The following is an 11,292-nucleotide window of genomic DNA, read 5'->3' as shown; positions in this document are numbered from 1 at the left end:
TCTTTTACCTAACTACACTCTCTTTGGCTATCCTTAAGCCTATTTCCCCCTGTAAGGTACTCTGTGGTCAGCTAACCTGTCAAAATAACACTCAGATATCTGGACATAGTTAAGTGCCTTGTGCTATAGTATCTATTTTTTAAAAATCATGAATGGGTATGGCTATCCTCCAGTTACCCCTTTTCTCCAAAAGCCCTGCCTCTAAGCCATCACCTGGGAAACTGTAGAAACTATAAACTCTAAGCTTCCACCCCGACTTGCTAAATTACAGATGCTGGGGATGTGGCTGAGTGACGCTGACGCAATCATGTATTGGAAAAGCCTTCACATATTGGAGATGGAGGTCAGGGGAGACATGCTTGACTGTCTTCAATTCCCAGTCACTGGCTTTACACAGGATTCTATTTAATCCTCAAAATAGTATGTAGATAAGGCCACTACTATTTCACCAGATGAGCAAACCAAACTAAAAAAAGATTAGATAGCCCTAGCTGGGTTGGCTCAGTGGATAGAGCATCAGCCTGCGGACCAAAGGGTCTCAGGTTCAATTCCAGTCAAAGGCACGTACCTTGGTTGCAGGCTCCTCCCCAGCCTGGGCCCTGGTCGGAGCTCATGTAGGAGGCGACCAATTGATATGTTTCTCTCACATTGATGTTTCTGTCTTTCCCTCTCTCTTCCACTCTCCCTAAAAATCAATGGAAAAATATCCTCAGGTGATGATTAACAAAAAAAAAAAAAAGAAAAAAAAAAGAAGTTCGCTAATTTACCTAAAGACACAGTGCTACATAATGGCTGGGATTTGAGTCCCAGTCTAAGTCAAATGTCTTTTTCTAATCAGAGAATGACAATTCCATATGGACAGGTCATTAGTGGCATCATTCCTATGGGGGAAAGGCAGCCACATTGTGGTATCACGCTTTAGAAACCACAGCTGGTGTGGAACAGCGTGCACGTGTGTGTGTGGGTCTGTAAGGCGAGCCTTCTTGCACTTGAACCTATTTGGCTCAGCGTGGGGGAGCAGCACCAGGTTGCTGCTGGAACATGTCTGCTGTGAGACCGGATGGACTCCGTGCAGGTCACTCTTCCACTTTTAACTGAAGCTCTGCCCTCAGACGCTCACTTTTATCCCCACGTGGAGTTACTACTCCAACCCAATCCGATCTGTTTACAACCTGCAGTTCATTTCCAGTGCAATCGGCCCCTCCAGCCAGCTCCTGAAGGAGGACCCTCGATCATTGTAGGCCGATGGCACTTTCTCCCAGGAACTGCCAACCGATGACCGAGGCCTTCAGAAATAATGTAGACACCCTCCAAACCAGGTAAGGATCATGGTTCTCAACCTTCTGGCCCTTTAAATACAGTTCCTCATGTTGTGACCCAACCATAAAATTATTTTCGTTGCTACTTTGTAACTGTAATGTTGCTACTGTTATGAATCGTAATGTAAATATCTGATATGCAGGATGGTCTTAGGCGACCCCTGTGAAAGGGTCATTCAACCGCCAAAGGGGTCGTGACCCACAGGTTGAGAAACACTGGAACAGACCGCTTTAGCATGTCAATCAGAGTATCTCGTGGCATCTGGCGTCACCCCGTGCTGTTAATTCTAGAATCTGTAGAATTGTTGCACCAATTAAAAGGAAGAAACTCTGTTAGCTCTCAATTAGCTGCACCACTGGAGAGGAACAGTGACGTGGTAGATTTTGCAATTTTGTTTTCTTTGGCTTCGGAATGCACTATTTTCTCAGTAGATTAACTTTTCTAATTATATTTTGCACAGCCTAATATTAACTGGCATTTGTATTTCCTGAGCACACAACATCTAACACTGAGTTGGGGACACAGTAGCGGCCAAAACTGTGCTGGTCTCAGGGAATGACAGTGCTGTTGTGGAAAATCCACACGTGGATAATGAACAGAGAACTAATTATAAAGTGCTCTGCAAATATTAAATCTGCAGCAGAGAAGGCAAATTAGGAATTCTCCACGGACATGTGAACAGAGATTAAACAAGCTTATTGAAATTCTAAAAGGAACAGAAACTTCCAAGAATCGTCTTTCGCGTTAATGGAGCCAGATGAAAAGATGAGGCCAGTGTGTGACTGGGTGGTCGTTCAAACAAGAAAACCTCAAGCAGTAATACCAATGCGTTTTACAAGAGCGTTTAAAATGAATTTTATTGTTGGACTTTTACAAGTAGTCTTTAAAGGCTTCAAACAAGAACTCTGTTGCAAAACTCTAATAAATAGCTTGCCCCAAGTCCCCAAACAAAATGTAAATCAAAGTAAAAACTAAACTCAGGCGGATAAGCAAGCCTTCAGAATGCTTAAATGCTAGTGACATTTCTCATTGATACAGAGATATCAGGCAATGTACAATCTCCTTCACACACGTCAGAGACCACTGAGATCTTTACAGAGCACTCTGAAATCTTCCCATTTCCATGATAGAAATGTCACCAGAAAAAAAAAATCCCATGGAGAAATCACAATCATGAGTGAAACTGTAGCATAGAAGTCTGGGGCTGGGGTTCGGGGAGAGAGGAAAACCCACCCTGTTTCTTTCAGGGCTGGAGTGAGGAATGAGTCGGGGTTCCTTGGGGCAGGGAACGCCCAAGCAGATGACACTAGATCGCTGCACGTCCCCCCTGAAAGGGCACAGGTGTCAGCTTCCTGACAATTATGAAGGCTAGAAACAGGGCCGCCAGGGGCTCCCCTGGGGTCAACACTGCTGGGCCCAGTGTGTGCTCTGCGGGGCCCAGGGCCTTGGAACAGCGGCCCCAAGCAGCTGCATCACTAGGCAGGAGAAGGAGCACAGGGACCATTTCTGCAGCAGAACCCTTTGATGGCCGCAGAGGATGCAGAAAATGCCGTGCTTCGGGTGCACACTGGGACATGCAGGTTTCAGAAGCCCATTCCACCATCACAGTCATTGCTCCTAAGAAGCAAGTACTAAAATTCACAATTTAACATCCGCTTTTCCTAGTTTCAGATACTTGGGAAATCTTGCTTTGGAGACAAGGGTTTATTAATTTTTTAATATGGTCATTTTGAGTGAGCTAAAAATACAATTTTGCTGCCTTTTTCATCGTTTAAAAATCTCCAACACGATACTTTTGGCCAAAATGCTACAGATAATATTGCAGGTTGAAAGAATTCTGAAATCAGTGTTTGGAGCCTGGAAGCTGCAGGGAGGCCGATTCCAATTGGGTGGGATTCACTTAAGCCAAACCGAGGGCTCTCGCTCCGAGGAGCACACAGCACCTGGGGCCATCTCCCCCGGAAAGGAAGGAGGGAATGAGGGCACAAGGCAGGACTTGAGGGGCGTGGCCTGCAGGCAAGGCTGCCTCTCTCGGGTAGGGCTTTGCTGTAGGATAATAACCCGGTCCTGCCAGTCTTTGCAGGACAGGAACCAACAGCAGGGGCTCCTGCACGAGTCAGCAGCAGAGGCAGGCCCTCCCTCCCCAGCATTTTAGGAATGCAGGTAAGGAAACCCCTTCCCCAAATACACAATTTTTAAAACCTTTTACTTTCCTAGGAACAATGACATTTGTCAAGATAATGAGGGATGGGTTGCTGGGGTTACCTGAAATAGTTAAGAAAGAGCCGAAGGAAATAGAGGCAGATAAGCCGGGGAACCTTGTCCTAGGCCCAGTTTCTTTTTAAATACGTAACAGATAAAGATATTGTGCAAAAAAATAAAGACATTCACATTTTAGCAGTTAAACTTTATTTTACTTTTTAAAATTTTTACTTTTTTGTTTTTCTTTTCTACAAAAGGCAGACAATGATTGTTGATCTGCAATTGTTGTGTGTGTGTGTCCCCCCAAAAGTGGGCCGAGTAGGTAGGAAGCTGAGCGGGGAGTCTGAGAACGCTCAATGGCATGACCAGGGCCTGCACAGCTCCGGCCGCTCCGGGCCCGCCTGCCCTAGCTCATGTCGATGGTGTTGAAGGCCCACTCCGTGAACTTCTTCAGCTTGTCGGAGGCGTTCTGGGACTCCTCCTGCAGCCTCAGGTTGTCCTCGCGCAGGTGCTGGACTTCTGCCTGAAGGTGGGCTTTGTCTTCTTTTTCCTGAGGCAGAGAGAAAAGGACTGAGCACGGCACCCACCTGGCCAGGCTGCCGGGGAGAGTGGCTGTGGGTCTGTCTGCACCCTCCGCCCGTGTCCACTCTTCCTGCCACTAAACTTCTGTAGCCAGGCCTCGTCCTGGGTGTTCAGATCCGCTCACCCAGGGAGCAAGACTGCCAGATTCACTACAGTTTATCTTGGAATGTAAACAATGTGTTTTAATGTCTTTGTTCATAAGGACTGTCTTGCAGTTTAGACTGCTGTTCTGGTGGCTGCTGCCTTAATATAGTCAAAGCCGCTCGAGAAATAAGACAAGGTGAAGGTCTCTCGGCACGGAGGCGCGGCCACAATGACAACATGTGGGTCTGGGCTTCTGACCCACGTACAGGGGTGGGAAGCTCAGAGGGGGCGGCTGAGGCTCGAGGCTTCCACAACGGGAACGTGTGAAGGCCTTCTTGCACTACGTGGCCAGTGGGAACCGAGCTCCAAGGAGCCCCCCAAACACCCACCTCTTACCCCACTAAGGAACATGATGTAGAGGGGCCGGCCGCCTGAGAAGACGCCTACCTTCTTCAGGTCTTCCCGAAGCATCTTCAGCATCCCCTCCAGCTGGTCCACCTTAGAGGCCAGAGTGGGAGAGGAGTCCTTACTGCTGGAACGAGAAACAGTCCACGTTGGCGGGAGCCTCCCGGCGGGGTTTGTTTGGCATTTTTTAAAAATGAGGCGGCTGTATTTGTAACATGGTTTTCAATGTCAAATTACTCAGGATGGCAACCCAATGTGCATGTTCACTTTAAAAAAGAAAATGGTCATCTCAACAAAAGGTCGTACAAGCAGGAACTACAGCCAATCCATGGCTTCCTTTGTTCCAGAGGCTGCATTTTTATAACAAAAGAGCACAGGACAATGAGTAAAAATGGTCTCCGTGGCAGCGCGCTTTCTGGCAGGTTCACTGGGAACAGTGCCACAACTCCTGTCTGCAGCGGCCTTAGGAAGAGGGGCTGATGTAAGTGCCACCTCGGGGCAACAAGGAGGCAGGGCTCGGGTCCCCAGAAAATAGTCTGTGACCACTATCCAGCTGTAAGTTACTGGGCTCACATCTTAAAAAGAGTCTAAATATCTTTACTTTTAAAATAAGACTACATGTTTCAGAAGCTTGTCAGCCTACCCTTAATGTCTTATATTCTTTGCTATTATGATCAGCAAGCTAGACACATAATTTTTTTTAAATACATTTTTATTATTTCAGAGAGGAAGGGAGAGGGAGAAAGAAATAGAAACATCAATGATGAGAAAGAATTATCAATCGGCTGCCTCCTGCATGCCCCCCACTGGGGATCGAGCCCGCAACCCAGGCATGTGCCCTTGCCTGGAAGTGAACCCGGGACCCTTCAGTCCGCAGACTGACGCTCTATCCACTGAGCCAAACCAGCTGGGTGACACACAATTTTCTTATTCTCTGTGTCCCAGGGCTGACCACTGAGATGCTGTAATATACAGTAAGTTCGCACTTAACACCACGCATAGAATCTGCAACATTAAGTGAAACAACATGTAACAACCAATTTTGCCACAGGCTCATTGACATAACCAAGAGTTAAGTTGCTTCGGCATCTCATCAACGTTACAATGAAATGATGTTTTCAAGGACCGCTGGTATAATAATGTCACACGTACATCCACTATCCTCACCACCTGGAACGGAGGGGAAAACGCCTGCCTCTGCACGTTACACAGAAGTCAAGTCCATGTTCTTAGCTCACAAGAAAACCCTCTGGGACTCAGTTATTGCTCATTTATTTTACATACACTCTTAGGTACCCCGTGGCCCAGACCTAGTGCAGAGCTGGAGCTGCCAGGACGCAGGCACATTCATAAGCATGACCGACAGGCAGCTGCGGAAGGGACTTGAGGGCTAACCACACAGGAATCTGGGGATGTTTTAGCACAAATGACCCTTCTTACCCTGCTTCCTAACGCCAAGGATATGAGTGTATAAAGCATTAAATAAAGAATATTCGTAATTCCCATTCTCAGCTACCAAGGGCGGGTTAACTGTGTTTACAGTGTTCAGTTACAGGTGTTCTAACTGAAACAGGAGGAGCTGGCACTGCGCTGATGAGCCCCCAGCTCGTCTAGGGGCTGCTGTCTCCTCCCACAGCTGCTGATGTAGGTGACGTGTATGCAGGGGGGTGGCCTCACCTCTGGGTGACCCACCTGCTGTAGGACTTCATCTGGACCAGGGCCTGGTCCTCAAGCTGGTCGCTGTTGGATGCAGCACTCAAGGGGCGATGGTTTTCATCACTAGCAGCAAAGAAGGAGGCTCTCTGGACTGCAAAGGAGGCAGAAACACTCAGCAGCTGGGAAACATCCTGGGCTCTGAGTCAACATGTGGCCCACACTGATCCCCCAAGCTCACAGGAAAAGCAGCTGTTCTAAGCTGCAACAGGACAGTAGCATTGTAACTGTCCTTTAAAATAGTTGCTGTGCATCCATTTTAGTCCCCCTTTTCTCTTGTCAAATTCTCCCTCTGTCCAATGCTTCCCTGGAAACAGGCCTTGTGCCAAGTTTCCAGCCCAGGCTTCCCACTCAGTGGTGACGTCAAGTGCATCAGGAGCTCGGATTGGGCTTCCTGAGGCTCCCAGGGCCACCCGGTGGGCTGGACCAAGCCCACACCCGTGTGCTCCCAAGTGTCCCAACTTAACCCTCGAGCCAAGAAAACAGAATCAAGTTTAAAAACTCCCATTAGAAACACAAAATGTCTACCATTCTGTATGTACAGTCAGGGCAGGAGAGACGGTCAGACAGGCCCCAGGCTTCCCTGAGCCCCCACTGCCCTGGTTCCAGCCTCACAGCAGAGAGAGGGCGGCGACCCCAGTGGCACAGAATGGGGGGCAGGAGGCTGGGAGAACCTGGCTGCACCCACTCGGACTCTGCCCCATGGGGCAGGTGGTATATGCACATGTATCGACGGTGTCTATATAAACGAGAGGGACCCACAGACTGAAGTTTAAAACCGAGTTAGTCCTGGGACTGCGGTCAGCTACATGGGGATTCCTTGCTGACTGCGTCATGGTGGCCTGACTTCCAAGGCCTAATCAATTTCTCCTGAAAACTGGCGCTTGTCTGAACAGCTACTTTCAATTCTTCAAAGAAGAGCAATAAACACCGCCCTGCTCCCCCAAGAAATCATCTGCTATCATCATCTTTTTGTTGTTGTTAATCCTCACCTGAGGATATTTTTCCATTGATTTTTAGAGAGAGTGGAAGGGAGGGGGAAAGACAGAGAGGGAGAGAGAAACATCGCTGTGAGAGAGACACATCGATTGGTTGCCTTCCGCCCCCCGCCCCCTCAAGCCTGCAACAAAGGTACGTGCCCTTGACCGGAATCAAACCTGCAACCCTTAGTCCTCAGGCCAGTGCTCTTTCCCCTGAGCCAAACCGGCTAGGGCCTGTCATCCTCCTTTTATGAAGAACGGAATGATGACCTCAGAATGAAGTCAGTTTATTCCAAAAAAGGCACCTGACAACCTATGTCAGCACACAAGACAGCACTGCAGTTTACATACGTCAGCGCCTTCGAAGGACCATGGGCCTAGGCAGGGGTGGGCAAACTTTTTGACTCGAGGGCCACAATGGGTTCTTAAACTGGACCGGAGGGCCGGAACAAAAGCATGGATGGAGTGTTTGTGTGAACTAATATAAATTCAAAGTAAACATCATTACATAAAAGGGTACGGTCTTTTTCTTTTTAGTTTTATTCATTTCAAACGGGCCGGATCCGGCCCGCGGGCCGTAGTTTGCCCACGGCTGGCCTAGAGCAAGCACTGGGCAGGGGGCTGGCACGGGAACAACGCAGACAGGACATGTGCCACCACCCTTGGGAGGGATGAATGTGCGACAGGGGCGGGCCCAGCACCCTAACAGATCCCATGTGTGTTTAGCAATGATGTCCTGACGATGTGATGAAGGACCACATTTTTCTCCTTCAAGTGACAGTTGGGACCCCCTGCCCTTCCCACTCAGGGAGGGAAGGCACCATGTTATGAATTCCTCCGGAGAGGACACACCAGGCTCCACCTGACTGAATCAGAGGGTGTGAGCCCTGCTGAGCGCTCAGTAACAGCTCAGCTGGTCCTGGCTGTGCCGGTGATGGGCGGGGGCTGTCGCTGTGTCCAAGAACACAGAGTGAGGGAGGCTGACCAGCACTCACACGGCAGCGTGGCCCTGCGTAGGTCCCAGCCGGACTGCTCGATCCCCAGTGGACTCACCCTCATAGGCCTTGGCGGCATCCACCAAGTTGGACCAATCCAAATCGGCGGCAGCATCGGGCAGGGGCATGAGGCCGGGGTCGGGCATGGGCCTGCGGGCCTCCTGGACGTCGGTGAGGGAGCTGTCTGAGGCGGAGAACTCTCCTGCGGGAAGAGATGAGCGATCAGATGCTTCTCGGCCACAGACCACTCAGGAGCTGACCATCTCCTGCTACCACGGCAGGTCTGTAAGTCGGTACCGAGAACCAGCTTCTAGTCGAGCAGGTCTTAGTGGCCTTTTCAAAGCTGAGTTCAACTACAAATTGGCTTCCTCCAGTCTTAAAGTCATTTTTTTATAACCTCCTCCTATCTCACTCCCAGTGGTGTGACTGGGGAAAGGCAGTTTTCCACTGAGGAATCACGTCTGCTGTGGCGGGAGCTGCTTGTCTGCCTTGGGGTCCAGGGCAGCCCGTATCTCACTTTTCCTTACGGGCCAGGAATTCGGGCTGGAGTAAGAGGCCTCCTCTCCTTCCCAGGGATAAGCACCTCCTGGGCCATAGCAGTCCAACATCTGAGCCTCTTCTAAGGTGACAGTTTTTAAGATACAAATATTGAGCCATCGTAACAGCTGAGCTTTGCTTGGCCCCATGAGGGCGCTGCTACTGCTCCAGCTCATGATGTGAGAACACAGAGGGGGATGGGGCTCAAGAAGGCAAATGCAGTCAATAGGCCAGGAGGGGGTGGGAAGAGGGCAGAGCGAGAAGTTTTGTGAGAAAGGCCGCCCAGAATAGGACTGACACTAGCTCTCACGCAGAATGGATGGAGCTCCCAGCTGAAATGCGCAAGCAACTCCAGAAATACCTGTTTACAAGGAGTTAAAAAGTTTCATCAATTATGAGAGCTGGTAAACCAGGGTATATTTAGTGCTTGTTTTCCCTCCCAAATTACACAAAGAACGGCTCTGAAGTGCAGCTGCTAGTTATTAACGTGCTTAAAATTAGCACGATTATGAGTTAATGGAAATAACAAATACTGCCAGAAATTAAATGCTCAGTTCTATTGAAACTCGCTCCCACCAAGGGTAAGTAGGTGGAACAGACAATTTTGTGTGTCACTCATAATCCTCTGCCCTTTTCATTTCTGGGGCTCAGTTATCATACGGGGGGAAAAGAAGTCACCCCTCCCCATGGCACACACTCATTTCCGTGGTATCCCACCACACGAGGCCAGGCCGCGGGACCAGCCAACAAGGACTGCTCAGCTTAGGACACGGGACCCGGTGCTGCTGCCCGACTTCCATGAGAGCAGAAGGACGTGATGGGCAGGTGCTCAGGAGACTTTCCCATCCTCAGGGCTGGGCCTGTACCCTGGGCTCCGTCGGCTGAACGGTGACTGTGGGTGTTCTGGGCTGCCCTCAGAATGGAAGCCTCTAGAAGACAGGGCCTGCACTGATAGGCACGTGCAGAGAGGCCTTCACAAGGTTTAAAGGCGTGCAAGGGTGTTAGAGAGGCACTCAGGGCAAGAAAGTTGTAGAAGCAACGGAACTCAGGGGGAGTGGCCCCAATGTGGGGACAGAAAGGGAGAAAGGATTCTGGCATATCAGGTCACTACCAGGAGGCTTTTTCTAGAGTCTGGATGGTAAAAAGTGCAGCTGAAGGGGGTGAGCTGGCACAATCCCCAAGTGGTGCCTGCAGGGTTGAGGGTGGGGGACAGAACGGGAACAGGGAGCAGGACAGAGACAATGGAGGAACATTCACGAGTGGGCGGAGAGCTCACAAAACATGCAGGGAGAAAGCACACCAGGCAAGCAGCAGTTTCAGATAATACTGCTCCGAGAAGCAGCAGAGGAAAGGAATGTGGGTTTGAATGGACACAGAATTCCCAGAGGGGAATAAAAAGGGTAGGAGGGAGGTGTATATACAATAAACAAGCAGGAACACAGGTTCCACAGAGGTATCAGCTGTGCTGGGTCATAGTGGGGAGGGGAGGTACAGAACCCTGGAGTGCAGCTGGACAGAGGGAGGAGAAAGAAAAATAACAAATTTAAACCCATAGTCCCAGAATATGGCCTTCAGAAACCTGGGATCTAGTGCGGTCCCAGAGCAAACAAGGCATTCATGAGCCAAAGGCAAACCCAGGGAGGTACCCCGTTATTCATATGCCTTTTCCTCACATGCTTGCTCACTGATGAATGAATGAGCCCACAAACAAGTGGTAGAGACCACAGACAATCCTCATAGCTGGGAAAGACAGAGAAGAATGTCAAGCCTGGGTTTCTATGGTGGTTGGAGGGAGGCAAAGGATATAGTGTTTAAGAAGTAACTAAACTACTATTAGCCAAATTTACCCAACCTGGTGAAATACTAATTCTCAAGCCTTTGCATTCAAATTCAAATTCAGCAGGCCTTAGGAAAGGCCTGGAAGTCTGAATCTTTAACAAAGATCCGATAGGGCAGCTTTTACACGCATCTGGTGCCCAGGATTTTGCGGCTGTCACCCAGGGAGGCGCCTTGACTGCCTGGCCCTGGTGGCCGGGGGCTTGCATTCCTGGGTCCCCTGGGACTGTCACAGCCGGAGAGAGTCTGGCAGTCTGTCACCACCCGCACTGCACAGAAGCAGTCTGAAACAGTCTCCAGTCTTTCTGTGGAAGAGGCTTATGTGCTTGTTCTGGGACTTTGGCCTAAGGAAGGCTCGGATTTGGCCTATGAAGGGCTCTTGGGGAACAGAGGCTGATAGGCGCCATCTTTCTTCTTTTCCTCATTCCAGCTCACCAGTGTCTCCTGGAAGAAGTTTATACACTCATCTGACACCTCGATTTTGTGACTGCCGCTGAGGTGACACCTCTAGATGGCCTGGTTCTGGTGACCAGCACGACTTATGCTTGCAGTCCCACAGGATGTCAGATATTTATAAACTTTAAAAGCTGTTGTCAGAAGATCTGGCTTCCTATTAACCTGAGTGTAAGTACTGGCTG

The 11,292-nt window shown here is 49.6% G+C and overlaps 1 protein-coding gene across 16 annotated transcripts in view; it reads right to left on the bottom strand.

Annotated features, from left to right (window-relative positions):
* Positions 1 to 2,146: 2,146 nt before the first annotated feature.
* SIPA1L1 (signal-induced proliferation-associated 1 like 1) overlaps positions 2,147 to 11,292 on the bottom strand; it is a 330,175-nt gene continuing 321,029 nt past the window's right edge. For 10 of the 16 annotated variants that reach the window (XM_005865778.2, XM_014539293.1, XM_014539304.1 and 7 more), the window contains 4 exons: positions 8,340 to 8,483; positions 6,271 to 6,400; positions 4,636 to 4,717; positions 2,147 to 4,072 (listed from right to left, as the gene is read on the bottom strand). In XM_005865778.2, coding sequence (XP_005865840.1) covers positions 3,929 to 4,072; positions 4,636 to 4,717; positions 6,271 to 6,400; positions 8,340 to 8,483 — 500 coding nt within the window. In that variant the 3' untranslated portion in view covers positions 2,147 to 3,928. The other 6 variants (XM_014539299.1, XM_014539302.1, XM_014539303.1 and 3 more) reach the window with 3 other exon arrangements.

The sequence above is a fragment of the Myotis brandtii genome, unplaced genomic scaffold (assembly GCF_000412655.1).
Source record: "Myotis brandtii unplaced genomic scaffold, ASM41265v1 scaffold213, whole genome shotgun sequence".
NCBI classification, from domain to species: domain Eukaryota; kingdom Metazoa; phylum Chordata; class Mammalia; order Chiroptera; family Vespertilionidae; genus Myotis; species Myotis brandtii.
Note: the sequence above shows the minus strand (reverse complement) of the source record. Positions and strands in the feature narration are given on the sequence as shown.